Raw genomic sequence first — 24,887 nt, 5'->3', positions numbered from 1 at the left:
TACCTCCCTCAGAAACTGAAAATAAATGTTGCAGAGAGCAGCTGTCAATTACACCTATCCTATTGGGTTACAACTCTTGATTTTGTAATCTTATTATCATACAGCTGCTGGAAATAGTTTTAGGGGATAAGATAATGATAATACTTTTTTAAAAGGCAGATTATGTCAATTAATTCAAGAAATAGTAATTTCTTGTATAAAACAAGTACTGTTTGGCATAGAAACCCACAGTTATGGCAGGTTTGGTTTTATAGTTGAGGCAAGCAGCTAGGCTGGTCATGGGGGCTGAGCTCTTCAAAGGGCTGTGAGCAGCAGACAGAGATGATTACTCTATTTTAGAGAAACCACTATGTGGCTACCAGTCAAGGAAAGGAACAAAACTGGGGCCAAGGAAACCAGCCATGGGGACACATGAGGGCGGTCTAGCAGGATGGTGAGATGGGAATGAAGGGGAATAGATTAATTCAGGTTATATTCATGGGAATAAATGATAGGGTTTTGAGATTAATGTACTGAGTCAGAGGGAACAGTCAAGAATGACACTCAAAATTCTACAGGAGGCAACCGAGGACACAGTCATCACACTCACTGAAATGGGAATGCTGGTGGAAGGAATTTGGGGACAAATTGTACAGCCCAGGCTGAGATGCCACTGAGTTACAAAGGAAGAAATGTTAAAGAGACAGAGGTGTATACAGGATTGGAACTGAGTGGTTTGGGCCAAAGTGCTACATTTAAACCATCTGCACATAGATGCTAAGTGACAACATAGGAGTATTTAGCCAAAGCAGAGAGAAGAATGAAAAGAGAATGAGACTGTATCAGAGGACTGAAGAGCATCTATAGTAAGTTACATTTAAGAGTAACTTGCAAGGAAATTTACAAAGGAGTGGCCTAAAGGGTCAGAAAATGGGTAGAGAAACAAACAAGGGCAGTGTGTGTTTCATCAAATGTCAAATTCTATTGGGATACTACAAGTAAATCTCATCATTTCCTGTAGAAAATACTCACATGGCAAAGGCAGAAATAAACAAGAGCCTTCTGCCACCAACATGAGTGTGGAAATAATGTCCATCCTTTTCTACCTCCTGTTCCATCATGTGAAAGAAGCAGACAGATGCATGTTCCAGAGTAGTCGTAAGGGCTGCAAAGTCACTGGGATCCCCCTGGTACTGGGTGTGGAAGGGGAGGGACGAAGCAAGGAGAGCAGTGACAGGTTCTGGAAGTGGCTGAGTCCACAAAGAGCCAGCAAAAATCACCCCCCTAAAGGTGAAGAAGCCCTCGTATGCATGCAGACATCTCTGACCAGTACACAGTCCAAGAAGTTTCTGTGTCACCTAAAAGAACTTGGAAGATGAGGAGGGGAAAAAAAAATCATTTAAATGAAAATAAAAGTTTCAGAGTGGAAAATAGGTTTTGTACAAAAGAAGATGGAAATAAAGAGTTTAGAATTTGAAAAAAAAAAAGGACTATAGAATATATAGGACCCATAAAATAGTCTTATCCACACACCTGTGAACAGACCCCTGGTAGGCAAAACCAGCAACAACAAAAAGTCAAGCAGAGCAACCACAGAGGGCTGCTACAGACAGAGAGGACACACCCCAGGCCAGGAAAGTTGATTCCAAATAGCTTCACTAGTTTTGTGCTGCTGTAACAAATCACCACAGACTTAGTGGCTTGAAACAACACACATTTACTAGCTCGTGGTTCTAAACATCAAAAGTCTCACTGGGCAGAAATCAAGGTGTTGGCAAGTCTGGGTTCTTTCTGGAAGCTGCAAAACCTATCCCTTTTCTGGCTCCTGCAGTTGGCCTGCTTTCCTTGGCTCATGGCTACCTCCATCTTCCCAGGCACCCATCACACCATGCCTATCTCCACCTGCATCACCACATCGCCTCTCTGACTCTGATCCTACCAACTCCCTCAGTAAGGATGCTTGTGATTACCCTGAGCTCCCCAGATCAGCCAGGGTAGTTCCCCCAAAGTTATTATCTTACATCTGCAAAAGTCCCCTTTCCCACATGACCTACAATACTCACAAATTTCAGGGATTAGGCTGCAGACATCTTTTGGAGCTGTTATTCTACCTACCATAATAGTCAACTCTGAAATATACAGTAAAACAAGCATTGACTTTTTAAGGTAAATAAACAATTCTTTGTATAATCAGGCAAGAAAGTCAAGCCACTTATGAGAAGAAAAATTTCTCTTACCTTGGTTTTCTTCAAAGTGCATTTAATGCCAAAAGAGAGCAGAGAAATTCCTACAACTCAAGTAAAGAAAAGATAAAATGGGGATTTTGCATCCAGCCACCTTTCTTTAAAATATAAAAACTACAGGGCAGTCTGGGTGGCTCAATCAGTTGAGCACCTTGCCTTTGGCTCAGGCCATGATCTCAGGGTCCTGGGATCATGTCCCACGTGGGGCTCCCAGGTCCTTTTTTTTTCTTTGATACTTCCTCACTTTATTAAGGTTAACAGGATACTTATACATCTAAACATTTACTCCAGGTATTCAGTGACATTTAAATTCTGAATTGCCTTCCCATAATTAAGTTTCGTTAGGCACATTGGTTTGTATTTTATAGAAAACACTTATCTTAGGTCACAAACAGGAAAGAGTATAATTTGCAAATGTTACAAAGATGATACCAAATCTCAGCTAACCTCTTTCCCAAATTGCAACCACTGTTAGTATTTAATGAAAACAGAGGCCCCAAATAATTGCTTACACATTATCACTGTATGATTGTGGTGACTAAGAAATCCCTGAAAGAGCAGTAAGCCATGATTATTGGAAAGCTCAGAAGACTAGCAAGGCTTAATTGCAAAGTATTTAACAGAAGGCCACAAATTGTGTTTTCCTAAGAGGAGCTAGGAACTATGGATGTCATTTAGTAATGCATTGGAATGGCATTGCCTAGTGCGAGTGTTGCACAAAAACTCCAGGTCACCTCTTCTTTATCATTATTTTGGATAAGCTTCCACAATCATAGCATGGCCCTGCCTACCAGCTGCACAGGCAGCCACTAAGCCTAAAGTAAAGACCCCTCCCCCCTGCTCATGCTCTCTCTCTCTCTCTCTCTCTCATGCTTGCTCTCTCTCTCTCAAAAAAAAAAAAATCTTAAGAAAAGAGTATTTGAAGAATAAGGGCCAAATTCTTCTTAATTTTGAAGAAAGAATGAATCTACACATCCAAGAAACTGCATGAATTCTAAAAAGGATAAACTCAAAGAGATCCATACCAAAGTGAGTTATAATTAAGGGGTTGAAAGAAAGAACCAGGAGAAAATCTTGAAAGCAGCAGGACAGAAGCAATTTTTCCAATACAAACAAGGGGGATGCTCAATAATATTAATAGTTGATTTCTTTCTTGAAACCATGTAGGCCGAAAACAGTGGGATGACACATTTAAAGTTCCAAATGAAGGATTACATCATCAAGGTGGCAGCATAGGAGTCTTACACATCATCCCTCCACAGAAACAATAATATTGGTGCCAAAACACCAGAAATTCAGAATCCAGCTAAGAAGTAGAAACTAAGTAGTAGAGCACAGACTGAGAAGTAGTCACATTTATATAGGTAAGAAGAGCAATTTCAACTTATTTACATTAGCCCCTCCCCCAAACATGCCTAGGTCAGCACCACAAGATGGCCTCAGCCTGTGATTCCCCTGTGGAGGAATGGTGAGATCTGACTGTGCTCCAGGCTCCATGGTCTCTCAGAGTGCCTTCTGTGGAGCTGGTTTCCATCTTGACCCATACTTTGTGCTGAACATCCAAAAGAGCTTGGTCCCTGCTACAGTTAGAAACAAAAAAAGGGAAGACATTCTTCTATAGCCCCAGTTTGTTTTCTTTGTTTTGTTTTACATGATTGAGGAAAAGCAAAGAACAGATTATTTTCCTCCAGGAGGGAAGGGAGGAAGCAAAGGAGACCTTGTCCCTGGCCTTACAGTGGATAATATTAGGCACTGCTGATCAGTAAAAGTGTCTCCCAGTCAAAATCAGTCCATGAGAGGTAGCTGCATAAGCAACAAAGCAACTCTGCAAGGAATGTGAAGAATCAAGAAAATCCAACACAATCAAAGGGATAAAACAAATCTCTAGTAAATCTGAAAGAAATAGCTATAAAAAGTTGTAGATTACTCTGAACTCTAGTATAAAAGTTAAAAGACAAAAAAAAGCATTAAAAGGAATTATAACTACAGTAATTTGTTAATAGACACACAATATAAAAAGTTGTAAATCAAAGTTGTTATCAGCTTAAAATAGACTACTGTAACTACGTTGTTTGATATAAGTGTCATGGTAAACACAAATTTAAAAACCTATAGCAGATATCCAAAATACAAAGAGAAAGGAATCAAAACATATAAATTCACAAAATAGTCAAGCCACAAAGGAAGACATCAAGAGAGGAAGAGAGGAACAAAGGAACTACAAAACAGCTAGAAAACAATTAACAAAGGAAAATAGTAAGTCCTCACTATCAGTAATTACCTTAAATGTAAATGGATTACATTATCCAATCAAAAGGCAAAGACTGGCTGAGTGAATTGAAAGAAAAACAAAATCCAAACATATTCCGCCTATAAGAAACTCCCTTCAGCTTTAAGGAAATATAGTGAAGGGCTGGAAAGCAATATTTCATCCAACTGTTAGACAAAAGAGACAAGAAGTGGCTATTCTTGTATTAGACAAAAAAGACTTCAAGTAAAAAAAATGTCACAAAAGACAAAGAAGGTCATTCATTATATGATGACAAGTAGATTGATTCATCAAAAGAATATAACAAGTATGTATGTGTGTATATATACACATACACACACATACACACACACACACATACACATATACACTCAACACTGGAGCCCCTAAATGTAATAGGCAAATACTAACAGATTTGAAGGGAGAAATTGACAGCATTTCAGTAACAGTAGGAGACTTCAATATCCTACTTTCAGTAATAGATAGATCACGCAAAAGAAAATCAGTAAGGAAAAAGTGTTCCTGAACAATACTATAGACCCGATGGACTTAGCAGATATGCACAGAATATTCTGTCCTACAGTCATAGAATATGCAATCTTCCTAAGGACACAAAGAAAATTCTCCAAGATAAATAAAATATTGGGACACAAAATAAATATGAACAGATTTAGGAAGACTGAAATCACACCAAGTATCTTTTCCGGCCACAATGATATGAAACTAGAATCAGTAGTAGGAGAAAAATAGGGATATTCAAAATATGTGGAAATTAAACAAAACACTCCTGAACACTAACAGGTCAAATGAAATTGAAAGGTAAATTTAAAAATATCCCGAGACAAATGAAAATGGAAACACAATCTATCAAACTTTATGGGACACAAGCAAGCAGTGATGCTACAACATGCCCATGTGCACCACCAGGTGCTGGTATCACAAGGCTAACCAATGGTTCCAAAGGGCAAGGCACCCAGTTCAGTACCCCTTGGTCAGTGAAGAGCAGTCACTACATAATATTCTTTGGAATTCATGTTCACGATCAAGGAGTAACTTCATCTTCTTGTGTGACTATTAGCATTTTCATTTTGTACAAATGTGTAAAACAAAGGTAATATTTTTAAAACGTTTTCTTTGGTCCTTAAGTTCTTCTTCTGACTTCATTTTAGTTCTTAGTAAACAGTCTGATGCCTATTAAAGTGGCAAGCATAGGACTTTGGAAAATGCAGAGAGATAAATAATAACAGAATCTCAAATAGTTTCCTCTGTGTTACATGTTACATTTGGGATCACTAAAGTCACTCAGAAAGATACAGATGCAAGACAGCACTCAAAAAAAAAAAAAAAACAAAAAAAAAACAGCACTCCTGGCACTCAAAGGCAAATCCAAAAACATTCTCTGGGCTCCTTCTCATTTCCATCCTGGCCTCCAGCTTGACTCTCTGATACTTGTGACCTCCCTGTTCTGGGTCGCAGTCCAGACATTCCCTAGCCCCTGGCCTGCTTTATTTTTCCCCATAGCACTTAATTTTATCATTCTACATTTTACTGATTCATTTGCTTTTTTTTTGTTATTTTTTTCCTGTTTTCCCCTCATCACAAGGTAAATTTCATGAAAGTGAGGAACTATACATATTTTCTTCATTGCTAAGCTCTATGGCTCACACAGAAATTGGAACATTGTATGTCTTTAACCAATATGTGTAAAATATAAAGCAGTCATTTCACATTAGATTATCATAAAAGTGTGATATTTATTTGCACACATTATATATTTATTAATAATTAATATTAAATGTTTGTGATATGTTCAGTTTCATCTTCATCCTATTATGATTTCTCAATCCTAGTAAAATAGGTGAACTGATATTTGTGCAGATGATCTCAAGTCATTAGAGAAGCCAAATTGATTTCTAAAAAATAAAAAAACCAAAAACTGAATTTGGCTTAGTATTGATTTTGTTTTATCATATGCTAATTTTAAAAAATTTCTAAGTATTAGCACCTCTACTAAACTAATTCTGTTTGTTAGATTATTATATTAGCCTAAATATTTACTCCCCAATCATTTTGAATACATTTCAGCTTCTTATTTTACATCTGATTCTGAGAAGCTTGGAGGCAGACAGCTGATGTGAGATGAAGTCTGAATATAGTCTTACAAGTGATTAGATTGGGTGGAACCGTAATAAGAAAAGTTATAGGAGATGATCTTATTACCTTTTCGTATAGTAGGTGTGTCACTGTCTGCAATCAGTTGCAAGCAGTCCTGAGTGACTGAAAAACAAAAATACATCCTTTTAGCTATTTGAATAAGAATGATAAGGGAAGTAAGATGTCTGAGCGCATAAGGCTACACAGCTGTTCTTCCAGAAACACGGAAACAATTATGCTTCCTACAGAGCCTGCACTTTGTTTTAAAACTGCTTTATGAAATCTGCACATAGATTTTTGTTACAAATTTTACTTAAAATATAGTACATACATGAAATTGATGGTTTAGAAAAGCTCTATGTGCTGTTTGAAACACAGTAAGTGTACCATCCTTAGAGTTCAACCTAACTTGCTGTAAGGTATGATGCCTGGACAGAAAGTGAGTTTAGTGATGATTATCATGTGCCTTTCAAGCCCACCGTACATATGAGCCAAATGTTCAGAATACTCTAATGTAATGTTTTTGTTTTAGAAAAATCCTAACATTAAGGAGTGCCTGGATGGCTCAGTCAGTTAAGTGTCCGACTCTTGATTTTAGCTCAGGTCATGATCTCAGAGTCATGAGATTAAGCCCTGCATCCAGCTCTGCGCTGGGCATGGACCTGCTTGAGATTCTCTCTCTCCCACCCCCACTCTCTCTCTCTTTCAAAACAAAAACAAAAACAAACAAAAAAAGCCAATGTTAAATAGCAATTCACTGTTACTGCTAATACAATTACCATTACTGAGAATAAAAATATTTACTGAGTAGATACAAATACAGGCAACCTCACAAAAATCCTAAAAATTATGTACGGGAAACTAAGTCCTGAAAAGTGTAAACAGCTCATTTGGGGCCCATGGTGAAAAGTGACAGGGCCAGAGCTTAACCCGTGCCTGTTTCACTCTGGAGCCAAAGTCAAGCTTTGGGTAAAGTATTTTGGACCAAGAAGAGAGAAGAGACAGCATCTTTCAAAATAAAATGGGAGATTTCCCTGAAACTGCATAATCAGTAAAGTTTCTGGGAAACATCAATTTGCATCACATATCACGTGTCCAATATTCCAGACAGCATTCAAGGAAACAGAGGACTATTCTGTTATATAAAGACAGATGCCTCCAGGTAAAAGCATATTGAGAACACTGCGTAGATATCATGAAAAATAGGACACAGAAATTTAAGTTTGCCTATTTTAAGTCAAGAAGACATTAATTTAGAGTTTTTTATTACCCAGCAAGTATCTTATTCAGAGTTGAAGTATTACTTTAAAAACATTCTTCCCACATTTTAAGAGCTTGGCACAGTGAATTCCTGCTTCATTGGATTATTTTAAAATGTTCTAAGTTCTAATATTTACAACACAACACCTAATAACAGATGTAATAGTTACAAGCTATTCCCAAGCTGCACAAACATACGGCTCTACAAAGATCACCGCTGCAGGGAATGATCACAGAAGAAAATCTGTTATGAAGTCTCCCTCCGTGTTTGGGTGGAAATACAATGTTGCAATTCCTTTATCACCCTGAAACTTTCCTAACATATTTCTCTGTTTATCTGATCATTTCAATAGGAGCAGAACATTCTGGACTACTTGTGATTCTTTTGTTGATCTGCAAAGCAATGGTGGCCATGTCTGTGCCACAGGGGAAATGTGACTCATTAGTGCTGTTACTATGGTAGACCTTCTGCCACCACAAATAAGTAAAAGCATCGCAAGAGGAAGAACTGTTGTGAATAAGGATGGCATGAAAGAAAGAAGAAACAAAACACCCACAGCAGTGAAAGACTGAAGAGCGGGCACAGTATCTAGCTAGAGTAGCCCTACTAACCCTACCTTAAACGTGTTCCTATCTTTCTAGCAAACACTTCTTAAGGAACTACCACTCATAGGGCACCATGGTAAGTTCTGTGAGGGATGCAAGGGTCAATCAGAGTTTGGGAGAAGAGGATGCTGACAAAGGTCAAGGTCAAATTTCCAAATGTTCCATCTTTCCCTTGCTGTATGTGCATATGCATACAGAGATTACTAAGTGAGATAGTGTATGTGGCCCATTTAGTACCATTTCTGGTCCACGATACTTACAAGGTCAATCTTGGCTATTATAGTGGGAACAGTGCTAGCATTATTGCTCTTCACACTATTGCACTCAATAAACTGGACACATAAAGGAAGAGCACCAGGAGGCCATTAAAACCAAATGACCCCAATACAGAGAGACAAGAAAAATTGTAATATGTTATTCTGATTCCAATTAACCCTTCTTGACCATTTACCTAACATCCCATAGAATACTTACATGTTTTATTCAGAGAAAGAGTCTACCTAGAAAACATCTGAATTTTAATCTCTGCAGCCCAACTAGAGTTGGCTACAACTTACATGTTAAAAAACAATGATCTATTCCATCATGTAGTAGCAGAAATATAATTTTTAATAGAAAATACACTGCGGTAAGAAAAGTGTATTCCAAGAAAATACTCTTCAGAAAGTGGAATATTACAATAAAAGTTCAGTAATATGTTTGAATTACACTCACTGAGACCAGTGACATTCTTTGACTTTTCTTGTTCCAGACAAAGTCAATGGGCTTTTGAACGAGTGCTGTCAGAAATAAGCCAAGGACATCCCACTTTGGCCTCATGAGTTGCTGCTTATGTGTTGTCAACCTCATCAGTGCTGTTTACCTCTTTGCTTTCAGCTCTTCCATTTTAGGAAATCTAATGTCCATTATCATCTTCTCTCTAGTACAATCCTTTAAGACTCTCCAATTCAACAGATCTGGCCTTAAAGTATGTATTGTTGCTCACAAAAAGTGGGTCAAAATAGCAATACTGCTTTTTCACATCTCCCAGTAGCACAGATAGCCAACCACAAGAGTTTTGAGAATGCACAGTCGAAGGTTAAGAAACACAATGCTGGTAACAATTATAATGGTCATCGATGTGTTTGGTTTTCAAGTCTTGCATACATCCTTCTCTCTACTAAAACTGAAGGAAACTTGAAGAGTGTGAGAATAATTTATCTTTTTAACTAAACAAGGTAACAGCATACATTAAAACCTTTCTGTATGATGGGGATATACATATTTCTAAATATATATATTTTATATTATAATAATGTGTGAAAAAGGATAATTGATAAGTACAAATTTACAGCATAATATTGATTCATAACATTGAATTTTGTGTAAAATGTTTCTAAAACAAAAATATTATATTGATGGCAAAAATAGTTTACAAAAGAGAATTCCTAAAATAAGAGTTTTTAGAACAAAAATAATTTGCTATTGCTCAATATTTGATATAATAAAATCCAACCAACCTCACAGTGAGAATACATTTAAATATTTTCCATACGGAAAACATTTTGAGTTTGAAAGCCATGTGTATGACATTTTTGCAGAGCCTGAGTGGCTCAGTCTGTTAAGCATCTGCCTTCAGCTCAGGTCATGATCCCAGCCCCACATTGGGCTCCTTGCTCAGTGGGGAGTCTGCCTCTCCCTCTTCTCCCCACCCCCCATGCTCTCTCTCTCAAATAAATAAAACCTTTAAAAAAAATAAGTATGACACCTATGCTACATTCAAACACCATTTAATTAGGAGAAGGGATTTGACAGTTTATGGGATTGCTAGTATCTGCTGTATTATTTTCTGTATTGGAACTAGACGTTTTCAAACTAGAATTGGGTTTACTGTACATTATTTCAAGAAAGTTCAACCTAATACAAACTACCATAAATAATGCAGTTATTGCAGATTATGCGTAATTCCAGTAGAAAGCACAGAGCTTCCCCCATTACATCTGCCCCATTCATATGGACCTCACCTACTTGTTCCTGATCATCCTTCTTACTCAGCTCATTCAAGCTGCTTCCAAGCTCCTCAGTCTGGATGAGAGGCCCTTCCTGCATTTCCCTGTATCTCTTCTTCCTCCCGTCCTCTTACTTACTGCACCATAGTTTCTGAAGGTGATGCCTCTCTCCTATTGCTGCATACTTTCGTTACCTGTCAGTATATGGAAGTCATGTAGTTTGATTTTTATGGAACTAATTTTTTAAATTTTATTTATTTATTCATGAGAGAGAGAGAGGCGGAGACATAGGCAGAGGGAGAAGCAGGCTCCCTGTGGGGAGCCCAACATGGGACTGATCCCAGAACCCTGGGGTCACAATCTGAGCCAAGGGCAGATGCTCAACCACCAAGCCACCCAGCTGTCCCTGGAACTAGTTTTGAACAAATAATCAGTGGAAAAGTCTAACTAGGAGAAATCCCATAAAGATCTAAATATTGACCTAATGATGGACATGGATTTATGAAGAAATTGAAGAAAACATGACTTTGGGATAAACATTCCTTAAGGAATGGGAATACAAGAATTTAGGGGTAAAAAAATGGATTTTAGAGTTTTATTTGACCATTGATAAACAGTTTGCCAAAACGAGTTAACAGAGTTTTAAAAGTCTTTCTAGAGATCTAAATTGTATATATTTGACTTACCAGAAAAGCTTTTAAAAATTCAGAATTTTTAATCTTGAGAGGGGCCTGCCTGATACATGTTGTGCTTTAGAAAGATCATAATGCATCCTTGTGTAGAATAAAATGCAGAGAGTATGAAAGCAAAGGGTCAGCTGTTGACTGGTAGTAAATATAACATGAGGATTTGATCTCAGAAGCAATTATATAAATAGAGCATCCGAGGTACATTGTGAGAAAAAAAAATAAAAGTTTGTAACTAATGAGTATGTGTCTGAAGGAGAATTAAAAACTAATAATGAAAACAAGATTTCAATTCTGGATAATTCAGAAAGATGGTAGTACTACAATTCTGAGGCAGTATAAAAGGGGAGCTGGTTCTTTGGAGGTTTTGGAAAGAGGTTGTAAAATAAAATAGAAATTACAAGGGTCAACAGGAGTAAAGAAAGATATCTCAATGTAAGATTTGTGTGTGTGTGTGTGTGTGTGTGTGTGTGTGTGTGTGTGCTGAGTCCTAAGCACTAACTGGGCATTGTTACATACCCTTCATAATGTGAGTGTATCTTCTATGCCTAAAGCACTGTAGGATATACAAAATGGTAGCCCTTTGCCTTGCCTCATAAACATCAAGAGTAAAAAAGCAGACAAAACAAAATAAAACAAACCCCGGAAAACAAGATGCCATCTTCATAAGTTATTTCATTTTACAACTGATGAACTATTTTAATTTAAAATTACTAATTTTATAATCAAGTCATCATCTCCACAGGATGTGTTTTTATTTTTATTTTGCCATGACTTCTTTGCATCACTTTAGAATATTTCTCATTATTAATGATGTATACTCATAAAGCCCTGGATATCAGTAACTTACCAGTGAAGAAAATTAGCTTCATGCAAATTCCACAACACGCAAACATACTTGAAGTCAAGGAAGGTAAAAACAAAGAGAGAAATACACAACTGAATGCGTGGAGAAAGCTACCAGAGAGCTGCACAACAAACTCTTACACCTTCAACTCCCCCTTGGATATTTCTGTCTAGATGTCACACTGATAATTCAAATTTAACATGACCCAAATCAATCTCTTTACCTTCCTCACATGCACTCACCTCCTACTCGTTTTCTCTTAGTGGCTATAACCATCCTCTTAGCTGCCCAATCTAGAAACTTTGTAAAAATGCCAGATTCCTTCCTCTGCAATCTTGAAACCCAGCAAATAATTCAGTTTTAATGGTTTGAATTTTCAAGTTTTGCTCAGTCATTTATCTCATTCAATAATTTCACTGAACACTAAATTTGGGTCATGGGTTGTGCTCTGGATAGCAAAAAAAGAAAAGAAACAGAGAATACACAACCCCTACCCCCATGGAGATTCTGATCTAGTGGAAGGAACAGGTATGAATCAACATCACGAATACAGAATTGAAGTTGCAAGAGAAACACAGTGCCCAGACTTTAGCCCAATCAGGAATGCTTCTCTGAAAGGGATGCTTAAACTGAAGTCAGAAGAAAGAAGGGGGGCATGAACATTCCAGACAAAATTAACAATCATGAGTATATACAAAGGCTGAGGTTGGAAAGACACAAGTATGGCCAAAGGGGAGAAAGACAGACAGACAAAGAGAGACAGGGAGAGGACAACACACAAGGACAAGACAAGCATGGCAGCCATGTTCAGATTTCTACGCTCACTGCTCTGGACAATTGTACTCATCCGCTGAATTGTGCCTCTTCTCTTTTCTGCAATTTCTATTCCATTGCTTGCATTCCCTCCAGATTTCCTTTCCTAAACCAAATTTTATCTTGTCCTTGTAACATTTATAAGTCCTTCAGTGGGTTTTCCCTGCACACAAAACCCAAGTCTACCTTTACACCTCCATCCTCCCACCCCACCCAGAATGGGAGCTCAGCCTCATGCCTCCGTGACTGTTTATCCACCATTCCCTCTGGCTACATATTCCTCACCTTGACATCTGGTGAAATCCATCCATCCCTCAGGGCTCAGACCAAATATCAACCCTTTCCCTCATCCTTCTAGCTAAATATTTGATCCTATTATACTTTGTGCACACATCTACTGAAATAGCATTTCATTATCCATCCTAATCGTTTCTATTATTGTCTCACTCCCTAGGTTGAGCTACTTGATATTAAGGACCATCACTTACAAATTTGCAGTGTCTGGTTTACATCAGAATAAAAAAAAGAAGAAAAGAAAGAAAATATGTGCAATCATTTAGAAACAAAAATGGACATCATAACAATATCCAACTTTTTCCAAATGGTTCTTAAAACTAAAATGCTTGAGGGCAAATAGGTTCTATAAAAACCACCACCACCACTGATATCTGGACTCTCTAACAATAAGTCCTTGGGCCCAGGGTTATATGGAAAAGACTTTCCATTGCAAATAATCCTCAAGAATAAGGATTTTGAGTTTTCATTTGTAGACCTGTAGCACACTATAACTATTTTTTGAAGCAAATGGTTGTGCAGTATTTCTCTAAAATTTTGTGCTATTTCCCAGAAGAAGTTCTAGTGTAGCAGATGGGAGAGAAACAGAACAAACTGTGAAGTATGACCTCACAGCCAGTGTCAGAGCTGTCACAGGGTAGTTATTTGCAGTCATCTCCCCATCTACCCCAAACGGCCGGACCATAGGAGGAGGAAGAGAAAGCCTGAACTTGTAAAAACACTTCAGGCAATTTTCCTTTGCAAAAATCCAAGCAAAGGAAGAATGCCAAGGCGGTGGCAGGCATTCTGTCACAGTAATGCCACTTCTTGCCTGTTGTAACTTCATGATGCATCACTGTTCCCATATTCTGGAACATTGTTGCTTCTTCCCCAAATCTGCTCAGTCTTCAAAATTCAGCTCAGCTCTTAACCATCATGGTGTCGACCATCGTTCAGCCTGTGATCTGAGCCAATATCCTGTGATACCACAGCTAAATGTCCTCTTATTGGTACTCATGTAGATAACAGTCTAGGCCTCTGGGGGACCCAACAGATTGTGTCAAATCTGGTGCATTACTTGACCATCAAGCATGTACAGCTCGCATAATGGAAAAAAAAAACAACCTCAGAATTTGTAGTCATTCATCTCATTTGATAACTTTCCTGAACGCTAAATTGGGGTCATGTATTGTGCTCAGGAGAGCAAAAGCCAATAACACCAACCTAGTAGGGATTACCGAGAAGGTAAATGGTATCACAGATGCACAGAGCCCAACCCAGAGCTTGTGCATGTAACATACCCAATAACTTTTCCACTCTCCTCGTTTCTGTATATTCTGGAGTGCTCACCTCAGACCTCTGCACAGTGGATGTTTCCTCTATTTTTGAGCAATATCTCTTTCTTCTCTAACTCTTAAGAAATGAGAACATCTTTTATTTTTTAAAACATTGTATTTATTTGAGAGAGAGAGAGAGCAGATTTGTGCAAGCGGGGTGACAGAGAGAGAGAATCTCAAGCAGAGCCCCCCTGGAGCGCAGAGCCCAACATGGGGTCGATCTCAGGACCTTGAAATCATGACCTGAGCCGAATCCAAAAATTAACTGAACCCACAGAGCACCCCCCCTCCCGCCCCAAGAGCCATTAGAATACTCTTTTTTTTTTTTTAATATTTTACCTATTTATTCATGAGAGACACAGAGAGAGAGAGAGAGAGAGAGAGAGAGAGAGAGAGAGAGGCAGAGACACAGGCAGAGGGAGAAGCAGGCGCCATGCAAGGAGCCCAACATGGGACTTGATCCCGGGTCTCCAGGATCACACCCTGGGCTGAAAGGCAGCACTAAACCGCTGAACCACCTGGGCTGCCCTAGAATACCCCTTAAAAGAAAATCTGACCACAAGAAAAGTGCAGCTGCCCAATACAGTTCTTTTAAATAGGACTTGACTTATAAAAATAATAATTAAACATTAAAATGAATCTCATCCATTCCTACAGGATTATTAAGAGGAACAACACATTCTTCAATATTATGAATTTAGTTTGAAAATATCAACCCAGGGCACCTGGATGGTTCAATTGGTGAAGCATCTGCCTTCAGCTCAGGTCATGATCCCAGGTCCTGAGATTGGGTCCTGAGATCGAGTTCCGCATCAGGCTTAGTGGGGGATTCTGTTTCTCCCTCTACCCTCTGCCCTTCGGCCCCACTTGTGCTCACTCTCTCTCATACTCACTCTCTCTCTCTCTCCTTCTCAAATAAATACATTAAAAAAATTTAAATATCCCTCCATTTCTGCAATTTTTTTTAAAGTTGAAAGTATAAAGAATTATTGAGCCTTTGAGGAGAAATAGAAAGACTTACCCTGGCCTTCCTTACATACGCTGCCCCTCCCCTCCTCCCACCCTTCACATTGCCCATCTTGTGAACCCCTGCCCAAGATATTTCACTTTTTCATGCTCTTTGCCATTTTGTATTGTAACTTACTCATTAATTGTGTTTATTGATTACTTTGTGTCTTTCCCCTTTGCAGTAATGTAATCTCCTGTGGGCAGGATACTTTTATCTGTTGTGTTTTCTGATCAGAACCCAACACCTAGAACAGTCCTTAAGACCTGGCAGGCCTGTGGCATACATGGAAGAGATGCAACATCACTTGTGGCTGCTTTGATTGACTCATTTCCTGGCTCTTCTGTTTCCCAAAACTTTAAACTTGACAAAAACAGGGTTCAGAGATTTGGTTGTGAGGTCACTAATTTATTTTATTACTTTTTTGGAAACTGAACAGAAGCCAGCTCTTGCAACACTGAAAAAAAGAAGTAATTATTGAAGCAAGGGGGAAAAAATAGCACTCGGGGAAGCTTCTGGTCAAAGATCACCATGACAGCAGCCAGCTGTTTCTGTTCTAGGAAGGAACACGCCCTTACTGGGTAAAAGCCTCCATCAGCCTAATTCTGGTACAAATTGGATGACATTGTATATGCTCTACATTGTATATGCTTTCAACACTCATTTTACAGTCTTGTAAGATACCGCCAAGCCAGAAATGTCAATGAAACAAAGACTGGATGTTACAGACCCATCAGACCTCCCATCTTTCCTTGCAAAGGAGATGGATTATGGATTTTAAGAAAGAATACTCAAAAATGGAGTTCAGTTATTTGTTAAGTACCAATGCTGGTATCTTAATTGTGACAAAGTATTGTAATGTAAGACAACAGGAGACACTGGATGGGGGCTAGATAGCAACTCTCTGCACTACCTTTGCAACTTTCCTATAATTCTAAAATAATTACAAACCAAGAAAGTTTATTTAAAAATGGAGAAAAATAAAGTAGATTGGCCAAAATCTTACAACAAATACTTAGAAGATGAAATATGAGTAATTTCCCCCCTCTTGTTTGTATATTTTGTTCATGCTTTCACACTGTTTTACTATTATAATTGAGACAAGTATAATACACATTATCAACAAAAATAATTTTTGTATTTCTATAATCTAAAACACATACATTTCTAATAACTTTTAAATTCCCTACTGAATAACAAGAGGAAAAATATAAAGGTTACCTAATTTTATTAATAAACTGAGCTCAGTGCAAATCCATTTGAAAGAACCTATTCTTTTGATGGCTCTTGGTATGGTTATCTCTACATTTTTTAAGTGGATGGAAGAGTTAGATGAGAACTGAACTACAGGGATCATGATGATTCCATTTGTGAAGAAATTTTAACATGTAATATTTCAAAGCCAGATCACTTTAGTTATTAATTTTATTTGGGAATATCTCCAAATACACTTATGGGCTGAAAAGTGAACTTTTGGCTAATGCAAGCCATTTGGCAATTCTTTGATCCTGGATTTCCCCACATTTCTGTTTGTTAGATTACAATCAGAAATTATCTTATGAAACACAGAAACTTAATAAGACTTCCATTTGAAACACAACACAATTAAGAAAAACAAAACCGGAGCCAAATACCCAAACTGTATAACTAAGTAAGAGCAGCATTTACCCTTGGGAGGACTGGAAGAATGTCAAGTGGGCACGTGGGCTGAGGCTGATGTCGTCCCTTCATCTACTGCTATTCATTTTGTGAATACTCACCAAGCTGTATCCTTAAGATACGTGCCCTTTTCCGCATGTAAATAATACTTCAATTAAAACCAAAACATTAAAGAAAACCAGAAATTCATGAAATTAGAGTAAGATTGCTGAATATGAGAGTTTGTCTCTGACTCTTCAGCGAACCCAGATTGTGCCTCTACCTGGTGAACCAAGAAGCTCTGGGACAAGGGGCCCCTGAACTCTCCCTGCAACTCTAGCCTTGCAAGCAAACTCATCCTTTGGTAAATTAGCTGCTTTCAATGTCAAGTTAAAAAACTGCATAAGATGGCCTCCAATCTAAACCTGAGAAATGAAGAAATATGGGAAAATCACTCCCTCTTCAAATGATGCCAAGTCATTGCATCTTACCTCATAGTAAACCCCAAATCAATCAGCAAATATTCATAGAACACCTACTGTGTGGAAGTATCACAATGAATGTGCCAAAGAAAGAGGACCTGGACCACAGAAGCCTCTACTCTTAGGGTGTACAGACAGGACACATACAAACCTCCCCTGGGTGCTATGTAATCCCAGGTGTGCTACATACTGAGGATGTGGTGTGTTCTAGCCCAACACCCTGGAGTTTACTTACAAACTGAACAAGCACACAATAAAACTGAAGTGCTGCTGAAATTTAGATTGGATTTACAGAGAAATAAAAATGGGCAACGTCCTGGGGTGTTATTTAGCAACAGTTAGTTCTGAACCTATTTGACATAGTTATAAAATGATGGCACACTAATATTGAGGAGTATATGTAGAAAGCAGACTACTCTTTAAAAAAATCTGAAACAATATTATAATTCTGTTAAGTACAAGTCCAGTAAGGGTGTTGATGTAGCTCAAAACTATCCATGAGATTGAATGCTACATTATTTGTTGAAAATTCTGTGTATTTTAAAACAGTTTAATAAGCTATTTGAAAATCCCAGAACTCCAAAATCACAACAAAACCTTTTTAATAATTAACTATGAAAGAACAGTAAAACCTAAGAAAATTCTAATTGGGAAATTTAAGATTTGTTATTTAATAAAAAGATATTAAGCATTATTGGTTATATAAATTAAACAGTGAACAAACTCATTTTCTTCTTCAGAGTTACAATTTGCATAAAATTCCAACAGAAACTGTCAATGGTTCTATAATGCATATAGAAAATTAATAAATAAGAACAAGAATGGACAGTTTGAAAGCAACAGGGACAACCTAAAGTTTTTGAGTCTTACTTCAAATAAATCAGGACAAGGGGTGCCTGGGTGGCTCAGTCGGTTAAGTGTCCAATTTGTGGTTTTGACTCAGGTCATGACCTCGGGGTCCTGGGATTGAGCTCCACATCTGGCTTCCTGGTCAGTGGGGTATCTGCCTTTCCCTCTGCCTCTGCCACTGCCTTCAGCTCATAGTCTCTCTCTCTCTCAAATAAATAAACAAATATCTTTTAAAAAAATCAGAACTAGACTAGAAACAAACAAAAACAAAGAAAGTTGCATAGATTCAAATTATACAGAATTTTCTCAACTCCAAAGAAAGGACATTACCAAACAGACAAAGAAAGAAAGAAAGAAAGAAAGAAAGAAAGAAAGAAAGAAAGAAAGAAAGAGTCAAGGAGTTCCAGACAACCCTCTTGGTTACATAAACATTACTCTTGTAGTACTAAGCAAATTACATTTTCCCTGCACAGAAGTATGGCATCTAAAATGCCATTCAAGCCAGTTTCACCAATGAGGAATAGAAGATATGACCTGTAACTGAGGTCCTCCTCTTCAAGGAGAGGAGATCTCCTCTCAGATCTATGGACGGTATGAGTGTTAGTGTGTATATATATAGCGGGGTACTATTTATTGCATATATATGTCATCTATACATATATTTGATATATTTATATACATACTATATATACCTATACTAATATATATATAATGTATATATACACACATATATACTATATGAAAGGTCTATGAAAATCTCAGGCAAATTATGATTATGAAAATAGCAGTTATATCTGGACTGTGGAAACTGGGTAAATTTTTATTCACTTGATACAATTTTTTGTTACTTTCCAAACTTTCTAAAAATTACAAATTTATTTAGAGAAAATTTTTAATCAGTATATGATTTTTGGATGCCATAGAATCACAAATTTGTAAAATTTTGCACATAGGAGGAAAATTTAAATATAATAGAGGGTATTTATGGAAGTGGGACTCTGGGAGTTAATTAATCTCTTATTCAATGTCCTTTCTTCTTAAACCTGCTATAATGAGCCCTTTGCAGCTCTTTTGCAATGGTAAAGTTAAGGATTATTCATAAACCTAATGTGCAGAGGCTGGAGAATACTAGCATGGAGGTTGAAGAAGATTGAAACATTCTGACTCTATGAGATATTAAAGCTCACTATATTACAAAATACTTAACATATTTTATTTAATACATATAAAAAGAATAATAAATCAATGAAAATGTCTCAAAATAGATTCAACTATATGTGAGAAACTTAATACAATACAGTAAGCTTTCCAATGCAAACAAGTTAAAAAGAATCATCTAATAAATTTAGTTGAGATATTAGGAATAATTTAGAAGGAAAAAAATTAAAGAAGAAAGGGAAAGTTAAAGCTAGTAGACATGATCTACCAAATGAATGCCAGGAGGATTAAGGAGTTAAATAACAACAAACTAAAACACAAAGTTATAAACAAGTCAAAGTGGTAGAGAATAGAATAGGCTATATAAGAAATTATGAAGAAATACATTTTTAGCTTTGACGTATGACAGAAGATCAGAAGGAAAAGTTTATCATATTACATACACAGATGCAAAATCTCTGCACACGTTTTAAATAAGCAAGATATTGGGAAGATATTTACAGCAAAATTTTGATAAACAGAATGTTTAATATAGTTCATTCAAAATCACAAAGAATTAGGACAAATGAGGGAAGTTATAAATAAAAATTAGCAGAAGATAAAATTAGAAGTTATGTAAATATGCAGAAAGAAATTCTTATTTGTAAGCAAGTAACAAATTACATTTGAGATACTGTTTACAACTACCAAGCTAGCCAACGTAAATTTTAAAAGATAAAACACTGTAAGAATGTGGAGAACTTGTACACTGCATTTCTGACTGCAATACATTTATAATTCATTTTGGAAGCAACATGGCAAAAGGGAGTAAGGGTGATAAAGATGTTTATCCTCTTTATCTCTGATATTCTTTCTATGGAACATTTAATTCATCAGAAATAAGAGGGTGGCCCAGGTGGCACAGCAGATTAGCGCCGCCTTCGGCTCAGGATGTGATCCTGGAATTCCAGGATCGAGTCCCACGTCGGGCTCCCTGCATGGAGCCTGCTTCTCCCTCTGCCTGTGTCTCTGCCTCTCTCTCTCTCTCTCTCTCTCTCTGTGTGTGTGTGTGTGTGTCTCATGAATAAATAAGCAAAACCTTTAAAAAAAAAAAGAAAAAAGAAAAAAGAAAAAAGAAACAAGAAATCTGCACAAAAGTTTTGGAAATGGTCATGTTAAATAACTGTGTGACAGGAAACTAACATGGATGTGTGAGAATAACTTAGTAGTAGGGAAAATGCTTATTGCATAATGATAAGTGAACACAAAATAAATCCATAGTATATATGCTGTATTTTTTCAGTTAGGTAGGAAATACATATGATAAAATTGCAAAGTATGAAAATAATTCACGTATTAAAGTATAGTAAAAGTACTCACATTTCCTAGTTTATATATATTTAAACCCAACTGTTTCTGATACTTGACACAAAGCATGTAGAAAATTATGGTTTTAAGAAAGAGGTAAGAATTTTCTTTCCATGAATAAGGCAGTTAGTAAAGAATACATTTCCAGCCAAAGCATCTAATGTGTGTGAGTGTGTGTGTGGTCTGACGGAAGAACACCTAGTCTCTAAGTTGCGTGCTTCCCTCCACAAGTACAAATACATATGTACAGAACTACACCTGTTCTGCTCACCTCAAGGCCAACATGAGGACTTAAGGAAATGGTAGCCGTGACAATAACTATCCCAGCATGCGCCAAGCAGGCCCATGCTGTTTGCTCAAAACGTGTTCTTTCAAAAAAAAAAAAAAAAAGAAAGAAAGAAAGAAAGAAAGAAAGAAAGAAAGAAAGAAAGAAAGAAAGAAATGATACCAGGGATTGTTTAAGTTGTGATATTATTGAATGAATGTCATGCTCTTTTTCATTGTTGAAATGCAGGAACTAGAATCAAACATTTGGGGAAGCCCTGCCCAATTCAAGGTTTCAGGAATCTCTAAGACTGTGGAATAAGTGGGACAGAAAGAAAGGCAGCAATCATGAAAGAACTCTTACAAGAAGATTACAAACTTGTGGATTTCCTGGAAAAGCATTAAAGAAAAGCTTTAAAATCTGTGTGTATATGCATGCATGCATGCGTGCGTGCACATGTGTGTGTGTGTAAAATGAACTTTTTTAGAACTACAGCAATAAACAAATCACAAACACACACCTGCTCCCAACAGGAGCTTCACTGGGCTGCATGGCACACAAGGTGCCCTCAGGAAGTGTTTACCTTTACCTGACTGTCTAAGACTCAGGTAGACAGAACCTATACTGACCTGAAGCGCTTTCCTGCTGGAGTGATGGACACTGTTTCCAACACAGGCACTATCTATTGGAGGAAGACTCTGGGCTCTTTCTCATCCTTTATGCTGCCAGGACAGCACAGCCCTCACTATGGTCATGGAGGACAAAACGTGGCGTGCAGGCTCATCAATGTGCCAATGCACAGGCTGTGCCCTAAAGCCACATCTGGTGTAAATGCACCTCTCACAGTCTTTGAGTACTGATCAACTCTCGGGACCCCAAAGCAGAAGCCAGCCTCCACACCTGTGGATGCCAGGCTCCCTGGCTCCCAAATGCTTCTGCACCCAAAACTTACCTGTTTCTTCCGGACCCTGAATGGCACGCTTGTTTCTGCTGCTTTGGCTGGAGTTGCCTTCTCCTGCAGCGGATGGTGCCAAGATTCCCTAAGGAGAGAAAAACACCAAGTTATTGCAAAGATATCTGAGGTGTGGGGGGCAGTGGTGCGGGGCGAACCTGAGGCCGCAGCTGCTGCAAACTCACGTTCAGAGCTGAGGTGACAGCTGGGGTCTCCCGCATGGCTGCCCTGGGGGCCCTGGCTCTGGCCTGCGGAGGGCCTGGCAGCCGCTCAGGTTCAGTGTGCTGTTCCCGCAGCTCCGCCCGGAGGCTCCCCAGCTCCGCTTGCAAAGCAGCCGCCCTGTGGAAAGACACCACGGAGAGGCAGCAGGCCGTCAGGGCCAGTAGCAGGGTCACGGCCAGCAGCGTTCCATCTTTGGAGCATGGGACAGAGGGGCTTTCCTTCAGGGGGAGGATGGAGACACACTCCTTCAGTTTCATTTCTTCTCCCCTCTCAAGGCAAGGAGAAAGGCGTGACTGCTGGCCTTCTGTGCAACCATCCATGGCACTCCCGCAACTTTGAAGGTTTGGACCTTTCGAGTAAGTGAGCGCAGGGAATGGATCATTTCCTGTGAGCTGTGCTTGCTCATGTCCTACACGGACTACATGGCCTGGCCCCGCGGTCGCCCTCAGGAGAGCTCTCCTGAGCTTCCCTCTGTCTGCCTGGCCGTATCGCGGCCCCCCCCCCCCGGTATGATAGGTCTTCCTGGCACTGGCCCTTCTATTCGATTGCCCAATCATTTCCTCATTTCACTTTCAGTTTTTGTAAGAATTTTAATCGCATCTAAGACACACACACAAACGGGCCTCGTGCATCCATTGGTATGACAGGACATGGGGTTTGGGCTGGTACACTTGGGGCAGCTGGACAGGTACCGGAAGAGCCGCCGGTGGCAGGACAGGAGCCACTCTGCTCGGGGCCACATGGCTTCGGAGGGCAGGGGGAAAACACACTGACGTTCCTGCTGCTGTAATAAAAATAATTAATGTGAAGGTCAGATAAGCTAAGTACTAGCACTGAACTGTACTCAGCTGGAGAATGATTTATGAACAGTTTCAGAGTAGGAAATAAAACGAGATTTCCTCAGGGGAGGCACAGACATCCACTAGGGAATATTCTCTTTATTATTATCTTAGCAATGAGATAAAAAGAATGTGACTAAATTTGGGGGATGTACTTAGATTACACATGAGGGCTTCTTTATATGCAGGGGATGCATTTTGAAGTGAAACATGTGTACTGCGTTCCTTCTGGGACTCACTGCCCGGCAGTGAGCCACCCACAGGACGGCCAAGCCGGGAAGCATTCCCACTGAGCTCCAAGCGTCCACTCAGGCCGACAGCATCTGGGAAAACTGGCCTTATCTCCAGCTCCAAGTGCCTCAGTCCAGCCCACCATGAACTAAGTGCTCTTTCTCTAAAGCAGCTAATCTACTGGTCCTTATTAGGCTGACCCTGCCCCAATCTACTGTGTGTGCGAACAATCTGATTCAGCCCAGAGTCATGGTAGTTCCAAATCACACGGCTGCTGGATGTGGTCTTGCCGCCAAGACAGCGGTCCTGCCGTCTTGATGGCTAGCTCCTGGGTACTTCCTGGTGTCTGGGCTGCTCGGCTCCTAGGACCTGCATGTTGTGTCAGGAGCTCACACTTCAACAAATGCTACTGAGCACTTTCCAAGGCCTGGCTGGGCCTGAATCCTCCATGTGCCACGACTGGAGTGCTAGCTCTGTCTCACATGATGTCCCTATGCCAGCTTCAAAAGGAAAGTCACAGAAATAACGTAAGTGAGGGTAGGAGCTCCAGAGCCAGGGTGTGAATCCTCACTCTCCTTGGTCAAAACACATGGTGTGTCTGGGATTCAGTTTTCTGTCTGTGAAATGGGATGGTAAGGGTCCTTGGGAACTGTAACGGGGCTTATAGGAACCAGGACAAACTAGATTTAATATGTTTCCATTTCTCATCCATTTTCACTTATGAAATGAACTATTTTTCTTTATCACAAATGGCACCATCACAGACGTCTTCGTGCGGGTCTCCTTGGAATGTCTGCAGGGATTTCCCCGGGAGACACCTGCTAGGGTGTCAGCACATCTTCACCTCTGTCAGGAGTCACAGAGCAGCCTCCCTGAGGAGTTCCTGCTTCCTCCCTGGCTCACGAGGGGTGACGTCACCAGACACTCATTTTTACCTACTAGGTTCCTTTATGTCTGTGAATTCTAAGACCTTGTTAAATGACTTTTACAGAACTTGAAAAAAAAATAACACCTCTAAAAAGTTCAATGAAGATTACCTTGGCCGTCCAAAGCAGCTGTTCTCCGATCTCTCAGGTGAGTGTGTGAGCAGACCCCTTTGTGTCAGATGTCACGTAACACACGTCTCCTGTCATAGCTCTTGCTTCCAGGCCAATCAGGGGGACACACACTAGAAAAAAAAAAAAAGAAAGAAAGAAAGAATCAGTTTGGGGATTATACTAAACCCTTCTGATTGAAAGTAAGGGAAGCTCACTCAGGTTTATGTGTGTGTGTTAATATTACCCAAAGACATATAGAATAAAAGAATTTGAGGCAGTGCTAGAAATTCATTGCTCTGTGCTTTCACTCAGGACACTTGTAGTCACTGCTTCTTTCTGTGAGTTGACTTTCTTCCACTTTTGGTGGGACACTCTTGTCCATATGCTGCTGTAAAAATTCCAGAGA

The 24,887-nt window shown here is 39.0% G+C and overlaps 1 protein-coding gene across 3 annotated transcripts in view; it reads right to left on the bottom strand.

Moving 5' to 3' along the window:
- Window positions 1–24,613, bottom strand: part of TNFSF13B (TNF superfamily member 13b) — a 33,514-nt gene extending 8,901 nt beyond the window's left edge. Inside the window, exons 1-5 of one of the 3 annotated variants that reach the window (XM_072760989.1) lie at window positions 24,482–24,613; window positions 23,067–23,158; window positions 22,338–22,491; window positions 22,153–22,240; window positions 6,712–6,768 (exon numbers count right to left, since the gene is read on the bottom strand). In XM_072760989.1, the coding sequence (XP_072617090.1) occupies window positions 6,712–6,768; window positions 22,153–22,240; window positions 22,338–22,491; window positions 23,067–23,116 (349 nt within the window). In that variant the 5' untranslated portion in view covers window positions 23,117–23,158; window positions 24,482–24,613. Of the gene's footprint in view, window positions 1–6,711; window positions 6,769–22,152; window positions 22,241–22,337; window positions 23,039–23,066; window positions 23,159–24,481 lie in introns of those variants that run through there. The other 2 variants (XM_026008873.2, XM_072760988.1) reach the window with 2 other exon arrangements.
- Window positions 24,614–24,887: the final 274 nt, after the last annotated feature.

This window comes from Vulpes vulpes, chromosome 6 (genome assembly GCF_048418805.1).
Source record: "Vulpes vulpes isolate BD-2025 chromosome 6, VulVul3, whole genome shotgun sequence".
Classification (NCBI taxonomy): domain Eukaryota; kingdom Metazoa; phylum Chordata; class Mammalia; order Carnivora; family Canidae; genus Vulpes; species Vulpes vulpes.
The sequence above is the reverse complement of the archived record's forward strand: the minus strand, read 5'-3'. Positions and strand labels throughout refer to the sequence as shown.